General features: G+C 47.2%; 2 protein-coding genes across 3 annotated transcripts; both read right to left on the bottom strand.

The window, feature by feature from the left end:
- Nucleotides 1-1,152: 1,152 nt before the first annotated feature.
- LOC116442954 (aldo-keto reductase family 1 member B10-like) lies at nt 1,153-9,570 on the bottom strand. Of its 2 annotated transcripts, XM_032106656.1 has the most exons (10): nt 9,363-9,570; nt 7,952-8,119; nt 7,497-7,613; nt 6,148-6,225; nt 5,458-5,580; nt 4,227-4,333; nt 4,022-4,103; nt 3,465-3,548; nt 2,639-2,721; nt 1,153-2,358 (listed from the first exon to the last, which is right to left on the bottom strand). In XM_032106656.1, exons 1-10 carry the CDS (start codon nt 9,426-9,428, stop codon nt 2,316-2,318), a joined length of 951 nt encoding a protein of 316 aa, XP_031962547.1. In that variant the 5' UTR covers nt 9,429-9,570; the 3' UTR covers nt 1,153-2,315. The 2 variants fall into 2 exon arrangements, with proteins under 2 accessions (XP_031962547.1, XP_031962546.1); XM_032106655.1 differs by lacking the exons at nt 7,497-7,613; nt 7,952-8,119; nt 9,363-9,570 and adding an exon at nt 7,003-7,090.
- A 2,951-nt stretch (nt 9,571-12,521) lies between these two features.
- Nucleotides 12,522-18,368, bottom strand: LOC116442947 (aldo-keto reductase family 1 member B1-like). Its single transcript, XM_032106645.1, has 10 exons — nt 18,281-18,368; nt 18,029-18,196; nt 17,580-17,696; nt 16,245-16,322; nt 15,889-16,011; nt 15,294-15,394; nt 15,051-15,132; nt 14,477-14,560; nt 13,972-14,054; nt 12,522-13,261 (listed from the first exon to the last, which is right to left on the bottom strand). Exons 1-10 carry the CDS (start codon nt 18,353-18,355, stop codon nt 13,219-13,221), a joined length of 954 nt encoding a protein of 317 aa, XP_031962536.1. The 5' UTR covers nt 18,356-18,368; the 3' UTR covers nt 12,522-13,218.
- Between the last annotated feature and the right edge of the window lie 1,912 nt (nt 18,369-20,280).

Below are 20,280 nucleotides of genomic sequence, written 5' to 3'. Positions count from 1 at the left end.
TGGGGGAAACTGATGGCGAAGTGAAAACAAAGCCTCTTCAGGCAGCCTGAACTGCAAGGTTAGGTAGGCCTGTGGAGGTAAGAATGCTGCTCCCCACAATGTCAGTGCTCTCTCAGACAGTCCTTTGCTCAGAAGGAAATTCCAGAAATATTGAACACTTGGAGCAGCTGTCCCTGCAGTGGCTGTGTCAGTGCTGGGAAACTGGAGCAAATAAGATACAGCTTTTTGCCTTGTAAGAGCAGAGTTCTGGGAAGTTTGGGCTCTCTGCTACTAGCAGGCACTGCCCTTCCCGTGGGAGAGAGGCTTTAGGATCCACCAGTGAAGAGCTGTGGGGAGCAATGGTCTGATTCTGCTTATCCCACAGATGAGACTCCCCCTCAGTTGCTTGGACTGCTGGGTTGTGTTTATAGGCAAGGGGGAAGGGACCCTGAAGAAGTGGTGACCACTGATGCTGTGGCCCGAAAGCTCCAAGGTTGGAGCACAGTTACTACTGGTATCTCTTGATAAGCTTTTGGGACATCAAGGAGTAACTTACACACCTTGTACTGGATGGTGCATGCCAGAACATGGGCAGATTAGTGGCATGACCAAGGATGATGCTGGGAGTTCAGCTTGGAAAACGTTTTAGAAGCGGTTGGAAAATATGTTGACTGTTCCAGCGTTGATCCTGATAATTTTGTCTGCTGGACAAGGGGTGGGTTTGGGATGTGTCGTATGTTCACAGTGGTGAGGTCTGCTGGGGCAAGGGGTGGAGTAATGAATATACAGTAAGATTATGATTATTTTAAAGATGGAGTTTGAATAAGGGTGAAACAATTCTTAGTATATCTTTCAATTTAGTGCAGGGTGGAATGTAAAGAACAAAAATTGCAGATGGTATCAAGGGATGGCAGTGGTGACCTAGGCGGAGACCACTGAAACAGATATAAACACCCTGTCTGGTGCCAGAATTTAAGTTCGCAGTGCTGTGACTCAGGAATACTTCTGGAGACATAGGTGCACTTTTTGAAGGAGATCCATGCTGAAAGGACTTAATTCCAAGGGGACTGCAGCTGGTGGATGAGTCATGCTTGAACAAGGAAACCCCTGAAGGCTCTATGGGCCACTGGGTAACCCGTGCTGGAGAAAGTATTCACTAAAAAGACAGTGATCTAAATTTTTGCATCATAGCAACATTGTAGCTTTATTGTTGATAAAAATATGTATTTGATCTCAGCAGAGCTGTCTCACCTCAGCCTGGGGATTACAGAAGCTTTTGTGGGTTGCTTCCTTTAGGAAGCTGCAAAGCAAACATCCTTGGATCACATTTTCATGATTTGAAAGTGGAACTTTTGGAAAGAATTTCGTAAGGTGCTTGTTTTCTTGAACAAAAGTCTTACTCTTTTGCCTTGACACCCAGTGTGCAACTTTTTATGATTGTGTTTGGTCACCTGCCCAGGCGTAGGAAGCGGGAAGGTGACACAGCCCCAAAAGCAAATACCTCCTGCTGTCCCCTGGGGCTGTGGGGCCAAGGGCAGTGGTGGATGGCTGGCTGGGCTGAGGGGGGATGCGGATGGAGCTAGAGGGGCAGGGGCTGCGGCCAGGAGAAGCTGGCCCGGAGGCTGGCAGGGCCAGCGGGGCTGCCGGCACTTTGGGGGCTGAGCTCCCGGTGCCAGCAGCCGGAGCCCCGGGCTGGGTGACAGTAGGGAATGTCCCTGCACTGCCGGGAATGGGGCTGGCTCGAGTGGCTGAGGGCTGGCTGCCCTCTGCTGCCCGCCGGGAGTGTGCCCTGTCCCGGGGAAAATCCAGGAGAAAACCTGCCTGAAGATACTGCCGACCACGCACCTGTGTGCTTTCTGCTTATGGATTTTTTTTTCCCCCTAAGGGAAAGTTTTTCCTAAGTAGGAAAAACTCCTTTCTCAGTTACTTCTGGAGTGATAAAACTGCTGGCCTTTAGTTCACATTTCTCAGATTTTTCTCCCATAACTGCCAACTATCCTCCTCAGCCTGTTGTGTTGAAACAGGATAAATTATAGATGTGAATGTGTAGTTCAAAGTCTCTCCCTTGCTAAATGTGGATTACTCAATCCACATTTTGACAGAAAATTATTACAGCCCCCAGTTTATTCTTTTGGAACAATTTTACTGTATCTTTCAGAAAGAATAAACAAAAGATAATCACTGAATATAAAAAAAAACCACAAAATATACAAACAAAAGATAATCACTGCTGTGACTTCACTGGGTGCAGGAGGAGAGATGCAATAAGAAAGCTAGATAAATTGGTAGGAAAAATACTAGACCAAGCTCTGAAGGAGGGCAGGATATGAACATCTTCAGTATTCTGCGTTGAACGGGTAGTCCTTGTGAGTTTTGCCCCTGAAGGAAATAGAAGACTTCATTTTAGTCATAATTTTCCTTTCTAGTTGTGCTTAAAGAAGCCACTAAGGTGGGATATGAACTCTGTGTTGTAGGATGGGTTCGTTCCAGATTTGTTTTCCTCTATAGTATGTGTTTTTTGTACACTTGGAACATCCCAATTACTTCATCATCCAGGCTCTTGGCATTCTAGGCAGTATTTAGATGTAAAACCTCTGTGTATATAGTATTCATAACTTAAGGGGTTGGAGAAAAACAAATACTGAATGCTACCACTTACGTGCTCATTGTATAGACTCTCCAGTTTCTGTTAAAACTGAAAATGGTTGCCATCTCCTCTTTAGTCAGTTTGAAGTCAAACACCTAACAAGAGAAACAGCTGGAAATGACCTCTCTGAAAAAACCAGAGGCTGTAAGCAAAATCCACAAAATTAAAGAACAAGTCTGCAAGCTGGTTAGAAGAAATGAGTACTCATGAAAAAGGCATCTCTCTGTATCACCAAGAAGGCATTGGCAGAGGGAATAGAAAAATTCATCCAAAGTTGCAATTACACGTGCCAGCTGTTGCAGGACTCTTGGCAAGCTCTTGCATCTGCCACTTGTGAAAGATGCATCTTTCTGTCCTATTCCAAAGGCACATCTACAGGACTTCCATATTTCACTTAATCTGTCTAGGCTTTTTGAAATCTGGGTGAGCAGCTGCAGTCAAAGACCACTGAATTAACAATAGAGCACCATGGTTTGTGAACACCACAGCTGTTTTCTTAACACTGCTTGCTCTACATAAGCCTTTTGTGGTGTGCTACTGCACTCAAGTGCCAGTGAAGAACCATGTGGCAATTCATCTCTAGTCTGCAGAGTACATGACACCGTGTAAAGTGACTGCTAAAATTATCAGCACACTGTTTCCAAAGAACTTGGTTCACTCCTGCTCTCCAGTTGTAACCTTAAGTTTAGCCCTGAGCAGAGTGTGTAAACAGACAAGAAGCCCGGTGTTCTTGCCTGAGCAGGAGTTGGGAAGAATGATAAAGGATCACTGCTTGCTGTGCAGGGAGAAGCCCAGCCATCCCTGAGGGGCAGCACCCAGCTCACTTGTGATCCCTCACCTGGAAGTTCTCCACAATGCGCTGTGGGGTGACAGATTTGGGAATCACAATCACATTTCTCTGGACCTGGAAGCGAAGGAGAACCTGCAAGAACAGACAACTCAATCATTCCTCCTGTTCCAACAGCTGTTTTCCTTAAGCTGTACTTCTGCAGAGCTGCATTTCAAATCATTCCTGTCCCTGCAGCCCTGGTTGCCCTGCCTGGAGAGCAAAGAGGGAAGTGGTGGAGCCTCATGTGAAAGGCCTCCTTTCCCATTCAGTTTTGGGCCAGTCAAATCTTCCTGCTCACCCAGACTTCTGTCAAGATCACATTCTGTGCAAGAGGACTTGAGATGAAGACTGAAACATTACAGCATTTGAAGATGGGTCAAGAAAATGTTTCGTGATGACAGTCAGGGCACACTTGAGAGTGTGCATTGCAGACCACACAGAAAACAGACCTGCACTGCTGCCTCACACCAGAGGTGACTGGCAGCAAAGAGCCAGCCTGTCCTCTACATTGACATTAGCTGTCCTGTGTTACAGGGAGGGGTACCCACAGTCTGGCATCCATGTACCTGGGCTGTGGATTTGTTGTGCTTGGCTGCAATTTCCTTGATCTTGGGGTCATCCAGAAGGGAAGGATCCTCTGGCTTTGCCCTACACAGAGGAGAGAGAGCACCAGCAATCTGTTTTGGGATCAATGGCTAATAGTACACTGGCTGTCTCAGTGCTCCAAGCATTATCCATGCCAGCTCCCTCACAAATTGCAAGCAACCTTACCATGGTCTGTCAGGAGAGCCAAGGGGGCTGTAGGCTGTCACAGCAATCCCTTTGGATTGACAGTAGTTCACCAGCTTCTCCTGGGTGAGGTATGGATTACATTCGATCTGCCCACAGAAGAGTATAGAGACTGATTGAATACAGCTGTAACTCACTCCAGGCACTATCTCCTGATGCACTTAAAGGCTGGTATTTGTCCTCATGTGCCAGTCTTTGCAAGGTATTATTCAGCCTTAGTTTTCTACAGCACCTACTTCTACAGTGAGATTTCTTTTTGCTCTGGGGAAAGAGCATTTCATAGGGCTCATCTCCGGGTTCTTTGGCCCTGGTTCTTTGGCATGTTCTGAGGTCCTTCTCAGATTTCTAAGCAGCATCTTAGCAAGTATTGAAAACCCCAATGCCTTGTATAGTCAGCAGTAATATGGTGTGGGATGAGAAGGACATGCTGCACTGCTCTGTCCTCTCCCTTGTCTGTTCTAGACATAGAAGCCCCTTTCTCATGAATTTGTGTGAATGGATTCCATAGTTTTGGACAGAGATGCTTTTTTTTTTTTCCTTTTAGCATGCTCTTTTTTTTGTAACTACATGGAGGGGAAGGACTGGCAGGCTCTGGAGACTGAGGGAAGTTAGTACTCTTAGTGAACCTGCAAGAAGTACTGATTTCAGAACTGTAAGAGATATCTGATTCTGTCCAAGGCTCCTTGAAGGGATAAACTTCTGCAGCTCCTGCATACAAAGGGGCAGTGGCTGCTGTATGCAGACAAAGGCTAGGTGATTTTTTTTGATATGTGCGTATACAAGCACTTTATTTTTTATTTACATAAATCAGGGTAGATACCAGGAAGCCACTAGTGAGTCAATAAATGCTCTTCTTCTGCATAGATAGTTAAAACTGATCTCTCTTTTTCAGCTGGGTGACTGAATTGTGCATGCCTGCATGAGAAAAAAACCACGTGTTGTGTGAACAATTACCTGCTATTAATAACAGACTGATGCCATTACTAATAACAGAACAAGTATTTTAAGAAGTTCTTGTTGTAATTTGTGTACCACAACTTCATTCCCTATCAGGACACAGATCTACAACATCTTTATGTGTACTCAGAAGTAATCACAGGGTGTAATTGTGCTGTGTCTGCTCTGTTCTCCCTTTTCCCATCTCCTCATGCAGCTGTAATCAGATCTTTATAATCCCACAAAACCAGTCACCTGCAGCCACTTTGCAGCTCACCTGGACATTTGCAGGCTTGTGCTTCAGTCCTGGCTTGTTCAAGATTCTTTCAATCTGGTCATGGTTGAAGTTGGAGACACCAATGGCTTTTACCAGCCCACAGTCCACCAGCTCCTCCATGGCCTGGCAGAAAGAGGAGCACAGTCAGCAACCAGTATACAAGACTGAAGGAATTCTTCCTGGTGTGGCTTTGTTTCCCTTCATGGGCAAGGAAAGACAACTGTTTGGAGCTGCAAAGATTGCCTCTTAGGGGAAAGTGCACACCGGTGTATTTGTGTCACCTCTTCCATCTCACCCAAATCCAAAGGCTCCTTTCTTGAGATGGCAGAAATTCACTCTCAGTTATTTACACATGGGAAATCAGGATAATCAATGACGTGCTCTTGAGCCAGCACGGGAGAGCTGTAAGGGCAGGCTGTGGGTAAGATCACAACCTAATTTATTTCAGCAAAGTGTATTTGAGCAGTTTAAGAACAGTGGTGAGGACAGTTCTGTTTCTGGTATGGTCAAGCAGTCTGGCTTGCAGCTTCACTAAAGATTATCAGCTTGACTGAGCATTTATGTTTTGAAAAGCTACATTGTATATGGTGCAATAAATATATAAGAACTTTGTGACTGCTGAAGGTAATGCAAGCATGGAAAAGGCTGCCAGTAACAGAAGACATGATTTGCCACTGTGGCTGAACTTACCTCCCATGTATCTAGAAAATCTGTGTTGCTGGGTATAGCCATGCCTTTGTCATCTGTGGGAAACAGCTCCTCTCCTGCCTGTCAGTGAAAAAAAATGATTGAAACACACTTTTTATTGGCAAGTTAATACCAAGACAACTGAAGACCATGATGGCCTTAGCTACTAGTACAGAAAATACTAATATTTGCCCTACGTTGTTCCTGGCAATGTTTGCCAGCAACCATTCCTAGTGGGAATGATCAGGAATCATTCCTACTAGGAAGGTCAGGTGTATCTCCTAGACCCAGCAAAGTGGTGACTCACTAGAACACATACAGATAAACAAATCACACCACTTGTGGAACAAACAAGCTTCCTGTACTCCTCTATTATTCCTTTAAGAGAGAACTGAGGTGTTTTTGAAGGACCTGTTAAGGGCCCAGGAACATTTAAATCAGGTTTAGGCCAAGCCACATCTGCTGAACAAGGTATTATGTGAACACAGGTGTCCTGTGAGGGGAGCATCCGTTTAAGTTGGTGGCACTAGGCAAATCAGAACACCCCAGATGTACAAACTCAGAAATAGAACCCCACATCTCCACATCGCTCCACATCCAGTGTGCAGATGTCAGAGTGTTATGCCATGACACTTTTATTCAAGGTCTTTGTTCACATAAAACTAACCATGACAGCTTTGCAAGTATGACCAACAGTTGACAAGCTCAAAAGCAACAGATAGGATGGAGGTCTTAACCTGTCTGCAGCAGAAAGAAAAAGCCAAGACTAGACACAGACTGAGACATTGGCTCCTTTGAAGTACATGAAGGGTGAGATGTATCTCGTGTACGTCTGACATGGATGTCAGAAAGTCTCACCTTTTGAAATCCAAGGTCTATGGAACAACTTTAAGGCCCCTACAGCAAAGGTCAGCTCAATAAGGACTCAGTGATTAAAGAAAGAAATGCAAGACAGAAACATTCTCTTGTTCTGTGATTCTGTAACACGCAAAGAAAAGAATTCCTGTCAGGCAGCAAAGTACAGCCTTCCTTCCCACAAAGCAGGAAAGGATGATTTAGCCAAAAGTTAAGCAGCATGAGTCAATCTTGCAGCCAGAGGCCTGACCTTAGTGCTGGCTCTGCCTCCCCGTTGTCAGGAGGGCAGAGGACGCTGTGCAGGCAGCGGTCCCGGGGCGGGGATCAGGGGCCCGGCTGATGGGGCAGAGGAAAGCGGGATGGGCAGCACTGGGGCAGCGCTGGCACAACAGGCACGGCTCCTCCTGCACTGCAGCAGCAGTGGTGCTGCAAGCACCCCTGGCACTTCTGAGGAGCTCTCCCAGGAGTGAAAACCAAGGGCACTGCTGTTACTGTACCTTGAACCCCAGAGGCCAGTGCATGAGGTAGAGATCCAGGTAATCCAGTTTCAGAGCAGCAAGAGTCTTCTGGCAGGCTCCCTTCACCAAAGGCTTCTCATGAAAAGTGGACCACAGCTAGAGAAAAAAACAAGGCACACTCTGATCTCCTGGGTTAAATCTCTTTCCAGAAGAAGGAAAAAAACTAGCACCCTTTTTGGGACCATTTCTGCTTAACACATATTTTGAACAGTCCCATGAAAATGGAGAATGTGGAACACATCTTAAATAACGCTCTACAAAATACAAAACAAAATTTCGAGAGAGACAAAAAGAGGTTTCTATCAGTATGGGCCTGAACTATTCTCCTAACTGCTCCACACTACAGCACACAGCCTTTCCCCACTGCTCTGAATTGCCCTCTATGCATATGTTGTCACAAAGCAGGCTTTCCCCTGGATCCTAGGTCACCTTACCTTACTGACTATGAAGAGGTCTTCTCTTTTCACAATGCCTTCCTTGATTTTCTGCTGGATCCCTTCCCCAACTTCATTCTCATTCTGGTACACGTAGGCACAGTCAAAGTGGCGGTACCCGGCATCGATGGCAGCCATCACTGCAGCTTTTCCTTGCCCAGCTGCAGACTGGAAAAAGAAGGTTAAGATCCCAAATCAGAGCATACAGGCCGTTTCCTAGTTCTCTAGCAGCTAAAGAAACACATACAATGGGGTTTTAAGTAGAGTTTTTCCATGCCATGTTCCTAAAGCTCTCTTCATCTTACAAATGCAGGCTGCTGGGTTTGAAGCCAGCCTCCAGCCTTTTATCCATAGCCCCAGTCCCACGTGGGCTCAGCCAACAGCCAAGTAGATCAGAGCCCCCAACACCTGGGCAGCTCACCAAAGGTGGACGGGAGGAACCAAGTTTTGTGCCAGGGAGCTTTGCAGTGCCTCTTGCCCAGCACTCCTCGCTTCCCAGTGCTGTGTCAAAGAAGAGAAACAGTCAAACTGCCCAGCTGGGAAAATTTTAGTTCTGTGGGGAGGGCAGTGGGCTACACCTTAGTCATCCACATCTCTTTGGAGTGTTGTACTGTGATCTAGCCCAGCTCATCCTGGAGCACATCCCACCTGTAATTTGAAGTTATGTCAGCTGCTTCCTTCAGAGAGAGAGGAGATGTGCAATTCTATGTGTCTCTATGCCCTGAAAGGGTGTGTAAGAGCTGTGCACAAAGAAACGTTGGCATATGTTGTTCATACAAATCCAGCAATGTTTGTTTCTGGGCATTGTATAGATCAGTGATTTTGTAGCCATCGTAACAACAGTGCAAACCTCTTTGTCAGAACTTGCTCGAAACGCATGAATGGTCTTCTAAAGCCATACCTCGTTAGCAGATGACTCCCAGGGACATCGCCCAGGACTACAGTTACTCAGCACGGAAGCAGCAGGGAAGTCCTCCAGCGCAGCGGCACGGGAAGGGGCAGGGAGAGGGGCCCGGGAGGCCGCGGCAGCCGCGGGAGCCCGGGCTATGGGATAGCAGGGGATGGATGGGATCCGCGCATCCCTGGAGGGTACCGGAGGGACGGAGCCGCCCTCTCTCAGGCTGGGGAGACCCAAGGGCTGCCTCTCCCCCGCGGCAGGAGGGGGGCGGCAGGGACGGAGGGCACGCCAGGGAAAGCGACTTCCAAAGCAGCGCCGCGGCTCTGCCTGCGGAGACCACCGGAGGGACAGGGCATCCCGGGCGGGATTTCGGGGATAGCGGCGGGGACGTGTCACCGAGCCGAGCTGTCCTCGCTCCCTGCCCACCTCCGAGCGCTCCAGACCCCACCGGAGGAGATGGCACCGGCTGCGGAGCCAGCCCCTCTGAGATGGAGCGACCGCGGCCCCCGTTACCTTCCACGTGCCCAGCCCCACGACGGGCATCCTGGCGCCGGTGTAGAGCTGCACGCAGGTCGCCATGGCTCCAGCAGGGAATGCTGCCCGGTAGTACCGCCCGCCGAGCCCTTTAGTGACGGCGGTACCGTGCCCGCCCCGTCCCGGGAGCCGCCCGCCACAGCTGCTCCGTGGGCTCCGGGCCCCCTCCGAAGGGGGGATGATGCTTGCGGTAACAGGAGAGGAAGAGCGGCCTCCTTCGTAGGAGTAAATTAGAAAGAAGTTATTTTAAAGAAGAACGTTGTTTTTAGTGTTGGGAGAGTGGAAGTTGCAGAAGGATAATGGATGTTACGTTGAGGCCACCTGAGGAACTTTGCTGCATGCTCGTGCTTGGAGAATTTATTCAGGATTCAGGTGTGAGCGTCACTTGGGAGTATAATGGTGCGTTCTTCTCTGTGTGCCTTTCCAAAGCAGCTGCTTTGTAGCTCTTTTTTTCCCTGCTTACCTGAGGGCAGACAATAGTTTGTAATCCTCCTGTTCATGGTCAGCACCATCAGCCATCCTCAGCGGGATGTGATGTTTCAGTTAACATCACAAAATAGTTATGTAACACAGTGTTTGCCTTTTACTTTCTTTTTTTCCCCCTGAATTCCTTCTCTGTAAATCTGCTCTGAGCATGCTCAGACTCTTAGGGTTTGGTTCAGAGGACAGTGAAATCAATGGAAAGATTGTGCTATTAGGGCTGCCGGTGACAGTATTAAAACCAAGCTGTTTGCATGAGATGCCTCCTGCCATCCTAGTCTGGGGGATTTTGCATTTCCCCTTTTCCTTCCTACTGTCCCTCCCTCAGTTCGGGGAAACAGATACCATCCATCTGCAGAGCTGCAGGAAAGTTCTAGTCGTGGCCTTGTGTTTGGTGGCCATTCCTGCTAAGTGGTGCTGATGGTGGGTGAGGGACTGGAGCTAAGGTTATCAGAGGGGCAGAACTGGTGTGCAGAGTGAGTACTGCCAGAGAGGTGGACTGTGTGGTGTTAGCTGGGCTCAGAGATCAGTTTTCCATGCCTGACCTCTGTCTTGGTCATAATTATTAGCAGAAGTCGTGTGGAGACTTCTCCTGACAAAGACTGTTGCCCTTCAGAGAGGCCACCCTGTTTGGAAACACCGAAGCGATCACCTGCACTGTTAGTAGGCAGTCTCCTTCTGGCTGATGGTGACTGCTAAAAGTTTATGGAATATGCACTTCACAGGGTGTTTTTTGCAAAACAAAATGTTGAGTCATGCCTGTGATTTGCCTCTGCTCTCCTTTTTATTTCCTGTATGCTCAGCATAGTGGAGTGCTTTGACTCCAGCTGTAAAAAGTCTCCGTGTAGGAACTGGCAGAATCAATCAGATTTTTACATTGCTTTCTCTCTGGTCTGTGAAAGCAGGGGCTTGATTTTTCCCAATGGTTTCTTGACTGAGAGATGTCTGTGTCTTTTAGAAAGGATTTTGGGCAGAAGGTTTGCATCTGATGTAATGGATCCCAGGTCCATTGTCCTGTCTCTCATAACCAAAATGCTCAGGCCAAAAGCACAAGTTTTGTTCACACCTCATTGGAGAACAAAAGCTTCTTTCTTTTTAATCACACAAAAAAGGCCAGGTTCTTTTTGCATTTGTCATGGAGTAAGGGAACACCAGACAGTGTGATAGTGCTAAACTGGATTCACCAAGTGCATCAACGGAGGAAAAGCCTGGCAGGGAGAATGTGACACATGCACTGAAGGAGTCTGGGTACATACAAGCTATGGATGGTAAAGCAACAGGAGAATGATACCTGGAAATGTTTCACAAAGTATAATAGTGTGTGCCCCTCATAAAATACTCCAGTGAGTCAGTGTGGCCTCACCTGGGGGAAATGCAGCACTAAACTCTGACCTGTATCACGCTCTGGGCAATGGCTTAGCACTAACACATACTCTTACACCTCGTGTCTTATCATTTTGGATATCTGCACGGGTGTAGTAATGTTTCCCAAGTCTGTTTTATTGAGGGCTTGTAAAGCTAGATCGGTGTCAGCACAGCCTGGCAGCCAGATCAGTCCACTTTCACCACAGAGCTTTCCAGCACTTCCAGTTATTATTCTCCTGGGCACGTCCCTATCATATGTACCAAGACTCCTCCCACAATTCTTGTCTGCACCAACTGGTCAGTCGTGATTTATTATATCCAGTTATTTTAACTCCCAATCAAGGCAAGTTCTTGATGCTCCTGTGACATTCAGCCTCTCAGCCTTTCTGTCACGTGTCAAGCACCTTTCATCCGTGCACTTACACCTACAAACCAGTGATGTACAGTGCAAGTAGCTCAAGCTTGTCTAAGTGTATTCACCCACTGCATACTGCGTTAAATACTAGTACAGCACAAGCACTAAGTCAGCATTAGGCCCTAATACTACTAAGCTTCACAAAAGCTGTTTTTTGTTAATCATCTTGTTCTCAAGGAAGTCTCCTGACCACTTAGTTGGTCATGATACAACTCGAACTTCACATGCATTTGTCAGACCCCACAGCTTGGTCTGGTGTGGATGTTATGGATCAGAATGCAGTAGATTCTCTGCAGGTGCCCTGTGCCCACCAGCCCAAGGCACACATGGACAAATGGCCACCTGAACTGCCACACTGTCAGAACACCTCCCAGCTATCCCAGCACTGCCCAGCCAGGCTCACCTGCATCCTTCACCAGGAGGGAGAGGCTTTGTCAGAGGAAACCTTTATTCATTCACATGGTTACAGTGACCAGAGACCTGTCCCAGCCAATCTGCACACCCTGAAGGGAACATAACACTTGCTCCAGCGTCAGGCTCTGGGCAGCAGCTCAGCATTCACATGTACCAGTTCCACCATTCACCCTCTGTGTCTGTGCTGTATCAGACACCTGCTTAACACTGACTCCCCTCTCCCCCCACCCAGTCTCTGTTACTCTGGGCTTTTAATAGCCAGATGCCAGCACTAGCTACCAACGAAATCAGCCCCCAGTGATGCCAACATTGAGCTTTCCAGCAGTTTCAGGTGTTGGTCTCCTGTTGCTTGTTGACCCACAGTCCATACTAAGGCTTGTCCTGCTGAACTGTTCTTTTCAGCATTGCTCTGTCAATGCTTATTATACCAAACTATTCAACTTTTGATCAAGACAAGATCTTGATGCTCTTGTGACATCATTTAATATTGAACAGGGATGATTATTTCAGATTACATTGTTGATGCAAACTTCTTGGTTTGTTAATTTTAACATTAGAATAGAACTTCTAAACCAGCACTAATCCAAACATTTTAATTTTGGTCAAGAATGAAACTGAACATCAATCTCTGTCCAGTTTCAGCCTGTAAAAAATGTGACTGAAATGAAGCCCAGTCTGGAGGTATCCATCTGTAGGTCTGGACACTTCTCCCATTTATTCTTCTTTCCCAGGAAGCTTTTGGCTGTGCTCTAGAAGTAAAGTTACTTCTGTCTTTTACCTTCAGGCAGTGATTATGGGATAATTCAGGATGAATCTTTCTCCTGCGCTCACATATCCTTAACCCTGAAGCCTTAAGCAGTGTTGATTCAAGACAGAAGATGAAACCAGTTGCTAGCTCCTCCTTCTGTTTTCTCCTTTGCTATTTCAGCCATGCAGAGACACTCATGTAATGAGAATTATCATAGCCCATATTTTATTCTTCAGAACAACTGTACTGTTTCCTTCCACCAAAGGAAAAAACCCAAAGTCACTGAACACATATCCTGTGCCTTTGCTGGCAGGAGGGGTACAGTGTGTAAGCTACATAGTGCACAATTTGAGGCAATGGTAGAAGCTTATTAGACCCTAGAGGCCTGAGAGAGGGTAGAAAAACAACCATCTTTAGTATTCTGCATTGAAAGGGTACTCCTTGTGATTTTTGCACCTGGAGGAAACCAAAGAGAACAGATTACTCAAGGCTAAAATAATTGGTATATAGAACAACAGTGGATGTATAGAGGAGCCTTCAAGGGAGGCTCTGAACTGAGTAACTGCAGAGTGAACTTAACAGACTTAGTGGTATAAAAACAGCCTACAGGACCAACAAGTTCCAGCCTTTTTCTATTATTCATGCACTGAACAGTGGTGGGACCAATTTACTTTCTACATAAAGAGTTAAAATTCACACTGCTTACAGAGACAACAGCAGTTTCTGTGGCCTTGCAGCCAAGACTTCCTGTCTTGGCTTCCAAGGTGCTTATCTGCAAGCAGCTGTGCTTTGTACTGAACAACAGATGGTCATTCCCCCCCACAACCACCTATGTAAGAGCTGACAATTTATAATACCCCACAGAAAAAAATTACTGCAAGTTTAAAACTGCCTAATGCTCATCTCTCCCATATGGACACAGCCAAAGTTAGCAATTAAAACCCTCATTCTGGAATTCCAGGCATACAAAGTTTTCTGGAGAATGGATTAACAATGAACACACAGCATGACTTATAGTCATCTAAGTATAACAACAGATGCTTCATCCCTCAAATTATTTCAGATTTCAAAATACACCCAATTTAAACAGCTACACAAGTTCCTATGAGATCAGAATAAAGATTGTTGAAAATGTAAGAGTTTGAAGGCCACAAACTGCCACTTACGTGATCATTTCACAGATCCTCCAGTTTCTGTTTAAGCTGAGAAGGGTTGCCATCTCCTCTTTAGTCAGTTCAAAGTCAAACACCTAAAAAGAGAAAACCAGCTGGATTTAACTTCTTTGAACAAATCAAACCAGAAGCAAGATTCACAAGATGAAAGAACAAGTTTGTATCAGAAAGGATGCTGGTTACAAGTGATGGTTCCAAGAAACAGGGAAAGGAAAGAAATATCTTTGGATTTTCCAGACTCTACTGGCAGAAGGAAGAAACAGAAGAACAGGAGACACCGTGTGAAGTGCCTGATAAGGTTATCAGCATACTGTTTCCAAGAGCTCTGTCTATTCTTCAGCTGTAGTTTTCACTGTAGCCCTGGCTTCCAGACAGAAAGAGCCCAGTGCTCTCGCTGCAGGAGGACATGGCAAGGGTGAGGAAGGATCACTGCTTGCTGTGCAGGGAGAAGCCCAGCCATCCCTGAGGGGCAGCACCCAGCTCACTTGTGATCCCTCACCTGGAAGTTCTCCACAATGCGCTGTGGGGTGACAGATTTGGGAATCACAATCACATTTCTCTGGATCTGGAAGCGAAGGAGAACCTGCAAGAACAGACAACTCAATCATTCCTCCTGTTCCAACAGCTGTTTTCCTTAAGCTGTACTTCTGCAGAGCTGCATTTCAAATCATTCCTGTCCCTGCAGCCCTGGTTGCCCTGCCTGGAAAGCAAAGAGGGAAGTGGTGGAAGCCCACATGGAAGGTCTCCTTTCCCATCTGGTTTTGGGCCAGTCAATTCCTTTTCTTTGCACCCAGAAGTTCTGCAGTCTAGACAAGGCTTTCATCTTCTGCAAGAGGACTTGACAAGGGAAGTGACAACTGAAGATGAGTCAAGAACATTTTCTTGACTGATGGCCAGAGTTTCTAGTTGCGTATCTTGCAGGCCACAGAATGGAGAACCTGCACTGCTTGTTAACACCACAAAAAAGCAGCACTGCTCACAGGTAACACCACAGAAGCTGCTCCCTCTCTTCAGACAGTTTCCTGAATTGGTGTGTTACAGGAAGGGGTACCCACTGTGTGGCACCTACCCACCTGTGCTGGGGTCTTGTTGTGCTTGGCTGCAATCTCCTTGATCTTGGGGTCATCCAGAAGGGAAGGTGCCTCTGGCTTAGAACTAAACAAAGGGGGGAGAAAAGGATGAAACAACAAGGAATCACTTCAGGAAGATTCTATCTAGCCCCATTAATTTAAAAGAATACATATATACAGCTGCACCATTACTCAATTAGTCTGAATGTTTCAGACTTAAATCACACAAACCCACTTGCAAATTACCCGTCAGGACGTCCAAGGGGACAGTATGCTGTCACAGTGATCCCTTTGGAGTGGCAGTAGTCAATCAGCTTCTCCTGGGAAAGGTATGGATGACACTCAACCTGCCAACACAGAAGCAGAGACTGAGAGCTGTTGAACTACTGTGGTTTTCCCTTTCTCCAGAGGTTTTTCTGAATCCTGATTTCCTAATTACAGGTTGCCTTCACCTGACCCTGCAGGTGGCCTGTGTGACAACACAAGACTATAATTCTATAGGGCACCAACTTTTATACTGAGTCTTTGTGTGCTTTTCGGATTTTGTTCTGAGAGGCTTTATAAGAGTCAATCATTATGTCAGAATGATTGCTCATATCTGGACTCTTCATGCCTCCAGAGAGAATGGTTCCTAGCAAAGTACTCCAGAGTTAGTGGTTCAACAAGATGAGACAAAAAGGAAATATTCTGGTTCTGTCTGTATGAAGAAATATCCAGAGAAAGGGATATGAAGTACATGGTGTGTCTACTTTGTTCCCCCTTATTCCACTTCCTCATTCAACTGTAATCAGAACTTTATAATCCCTGAAAAGTATTCCCCTGCAGCCACTTTGCAGCTTACCTGGTTATTTGCAGGCTTGTGTTTCAGCCCTGGCTTGTTCAAGATTCTTTCAGTCTGCTCGCGGTTGAAGTTGGAGATTCCAATGGCTTTGACCAGGCCAGCATCCACCAGCTCCTCCATGGCCTGACAGGAAGTGGAGCCGAGTCAGCATGCAGTGGGTAAGACATGACTGAACACATTCCTCCTGACATGCTCTGGTTTTCTTCACGGGAAGCACATTTCTAAAAGCTACCATGTGCTTTTGTGAATTCTTTTCAACTAATTCTACATACACAGATGAACCATTCTGCAACTGCTAAAGCCAACACCACTGCTGAGGACAGAAGATGTGACTCTTCCATTCGGGATGAACTTACCTCCCACGTCTCTAGAATATCAGTGCTGCTGGGGATAGCCATCCCTTTGTCATCTACAGGGAACAGCTCCTCTCCTGCCTGTCAGTGACAAAAAAAATGCTTGAAAATTTCTTGAGAAATTCACTTAATACCATGAGAGCTCACAGCCACAGTACCTTAAACTTCTAGTGCAAGGGTACAAATTCTTGTCTACATTTAGTCATTCCTTCCTGAGAAGTGGAAGGAACTGAAGGCATTTTTGCCACTGACCATTCCCCATAAGAACAGGTTTTTCTGCTGGACCCCTGGAAGTGATGGCTCACCCAAACACCTACAGGGAAACAAACCAGTCAGAGCTACAGCTTCCAGCCCCACACATGCTCCCTTCAGGTGCTGTTCTTTAGTTCCCACTTAGGGAGAACTGTTTTGTTCTTTTTCCATAGAAAAGCTTTGGTCTACACAACCCCAGATCTGCTGAAAAGAGGCATTGTGTGCACTGACAGTTCTTCCATGACAACACTGAGTGTAAAGCCGCCAACACTGGGAAAATTAGAAGAGCCTTTGTGTACAAGTTATGAAAAGATGCCAAGACTGAACTGTGCTTAGCAGCTGTTTGCTGCTCTCACCACGAGACAGTTTCATTTTCATGGCTTTGTTAGTACAAAGTTAAAATAAAGCATGAAAAAAAGATGAGCATCTCAAAGGCAGCAGGTAGAATGGGGAGGGATCAGACTGCAGGAGGACAGAAAGGCTGTGACTAGAAATATTCAAACAGAGATATCAACTCCTTCACTGATCTTGAGTGATCTCTCACAGAAGTTTCACCTTTTAAATTCCTGTCTCAGTGGAACAACACTAATGCTCCTACAAGCAATGTCAGCTCAATCTGTACTGCATTAAGGACTTGGTGATTAAAGAGAGAAATGGAAAACAGAAATGCTCTCTTTTGCTCTCTGATTCTGTAACACCCAAAGGAAAATTGCAGAGAAGCGGCAAAGTGCAACTCTCCTTCCCACAAGGGGTGATTTTGAGATGAACAGCACACTGGATTTGCAAGAGAAAGGGAAAGCAGCCTGTCTTATGCTTGGAGCTGGCAGACCTGCCTCTAGTTTTCAGGCCATCATTCCCTCTAGTTTTCAGGGCATCCTTCCCAGGATCAAAGGGGTATGCAAACAACTGCCTCTGGGGCAGAGACCAAGAGCCCGAGTCACATGGCCAGGGTCAAGCTGAGCAGGAGAGCAGTGCTGGCACAGATAACAGGCAGCAAAGGAAAGGCTGTAATTGTCAGCCAGAACAATCGTTGGGCTGTTAAGACAGTCACAAGAAACAAAGTTATGGGCATTGCTGCTACTGTACCTTGAAGCCAAAAGGCCAGTGGACAAGGTAGAGATCCAGGTAATCCAGCTTCAAGTCTGCAAGAGTCTTCTGGCAGGCTCCCTTCACCAGAGGCTTCTCATGAAAGGTGCACCACAGCTGGAGACAATAAACAAGGCACACTGAATTCCTGGGTTAAAGCTCTCGGGCGCTCTCGTGCACAGCACAGGAATGCTCCCTGTTCTTTGGAACGACATGTGGAATGAGGCTATCCTAGTGCTCTTCACACGCAGCCAGGTTTGGGCTGGGCCTGGCCCATGGTATTGTGGCAGCACAGCAAACAAGAAAATAGTATCGGGAATTGTCTCATTTACATTACAAGCTTCTCCAGTGCTACAGCATTTACCTGGGTTAAACGTTAGATGTTCCTACTGTAAAAACATCACAGATAAAACCAGTACGTCCATAATCCATAACCACCTGATCCATACCTTACTGACTACGAAGAGGTCCTCTCGTTTCACAACACCTTCCTTGATCTTCTGCTGGATCCCATCCCCAACCTCCTTCTCATTCTGGTACACGTAGGCACAGTCGAAGTGGCGGTACCCGGCATCGATGGCAGCCATCACCGCAGCTGCGACCTTACCTGGGGGGGACTAAAGGGAGAAAGGGCAGGACACGGCTCGGTGAGGGGTTCTCAGGTGCTCTCCCGTGCGCGGCCGCTGCGGTGCCCGCCTCACCTTCCATGTGCCCAGCCCCAGGAGGGGCGCGCTGCCGGCGGCCCCGAGCCGCGCGCACCCCGCCATGGCCGCCATGGCCGCCGTGACCGCGCCCGGCCCGCCCCTCGGCCAATCAGCGCCGCCCCCCTGCGCGAGGCGGCCGCGCCGCCCAATCAGCGGCGGGGCCCCCACGGGCGGCGGCCATGGCGGGAGACGGCGCGGGGAGAGCCGTGTGGGGCCGGCCGGGGGAGCGCCCACCTTTCCCCCGGGAGAAGGGTGGAGTTCCTTATCGAAAGATAAGGGCTGAGCGCAGGTGTGTTCCGCTCCGGCTGGAGCTTCTGCAGCGATCAGCTCCTCCGGCGCCCCGTCCCTGTGCCACGGGTTGTCCGTGCGTGTCTCTCGTGCCGTGGTGTTCTGATAATCTCTCGGTTGCCTGAGAGAGGTAAAAGCATGGGACAAACAGTTTCCCTTCGGGGTGAGTTTGCGAGTAATTTCGGAAAGAATCAGTACAAATCACTTCATTTTAAGTGTTAGGGGAAAGTGTGTTTTAGTGTGTTTTCAAAGCTACTGAAGAGCCGTGAGTTTTCAGCGAATGCCACAGTGATCACATTGTCCCTCTGCCTTCAGGGAGGTGCGGACCGTATTTCAGAACAAAACATGCAAGTCTAGAAATAAATGCTAGGTGGCCTTTTAATTTCTCATTAGAAACTGACTGCGAAATTTCAGAGAGGCAAAATATGTTGTACGGATGAGGTGTTCACAGTGCAATGAAAAAAAAAGCCATCAACAGCATCCTTTAAGTGCTCCATAATAGCATATTAGGGCTGCTTGGGAGGCTTTGCTGTTTGCTTGTACTTGGAGAATTTATTCAGCTACAAACATAAATCCGAAGTGTGTACAATGGTGCATTTTTCTCTGGATGCCTCTCCATAGCAGATGTGCAAGATTTTTTTGCTTCGTTTAGCCGAAGGCAGACAAGATAATTAGTTTTCCCCTTTAATCTTCCTCCAGTTTTCTGTCAGTGCTCTCAGCTGTCCACTGCGGGATGTGGTATTGCAGTTTAATCACGTTCAGAGTTACCCAATTTAGGGCTTATCTTTCATCCTTTCCTGGGATTCCTTCTCCGTAGATCTGCTCTGAGTCTGCTCAGCTTCTTGGTCTGGTTCATTGCTTAGAGAAGTCAGTGAAAAATGCAAAACCACACATTTCGCCTTGTCTGCAGTGCCTTTTCTCAAGTGAGCCCAGGGAGCCCTGAAGTGCCAGTTTGCTCCTGCTTTTCCTTTGTATTCCCAAGGCCCCCTTGAGCTTGTGGTGCTGCGTTGGTGATTTGTGTGAGCAGTGTCACGCTCGGAAGCAGTCAGTGGTGAGTGGGTTTCAAGGCTTGGTGTGGGAGCTGCCAGAATCCATCACATTTTGTACTGGAGCAGCACTAAGGTGAACTGGTGCTGTGAGAGAGCTGTGCTCTGTGAAGGCATGCAAAGCCTGGCTGTTTGGCCAGTGGGATGGGATCTCCTCTTAGCAGGGACAGAACCCTGCAGTGTTTGTTCTCCTTCTTCTGAGCGTGTCTTTCCGTGGAGAAGTTTCAAAGCTCACATTCCTGCGGCAAGGAGAGTGTGTCATGGCAGAGATTTGGTGGAGAGCAGGGCTGAGAAATGCAATTTGTCCTTCCTCTCACTTTCTTCGGTGAACTCATGGTCTCCTGTGAAGGCTGGTGCTTGGTTTTCCCAAGGCATGCTGTGAGAGACACCTTGGTCTTTTAAGTGAGGATTTTGGGCAGAAGGTTTTGTGTTTTGCTTTGTTTGTGCCTGTTGGTGTGAGGCCTTGCCCAGATCGTGCCAATACACGGGAGCTGTCAGTTGTTTCTGACCTGAAAGTGTGGCTGGCGTTGTCAGATGGTGGCAGAGCCTTTGAGAAAAGAGTATATATTGGAACAGAATGTTTATGTTGCTAAATGGTGTGCATTGATTCAACTTCCAGATGCTTGTTAAGGCAGGACTAAAACAGGGGGATAGAGATTTAAT

The sequence above is a fragment of the Corvus moneduloides genome, chromosome 4, assembly GCF_009650955.1.
Source record: "Corvus moneduloides isolate bCorMon1 chromosome 4, bCorMon1.pri, whole genome shotgun sequence".
NCBI classification, from domain to species: Eukaryota; Metazoa; Chordata; class Aves; order Passeriformes; family Corvidae; genus Corvus; species Corvus moneduloides.
Note: the sequence above shows the minus strand (reverse complement) of the source record. Positions and strands in the feature narration are given on the sequence as shown.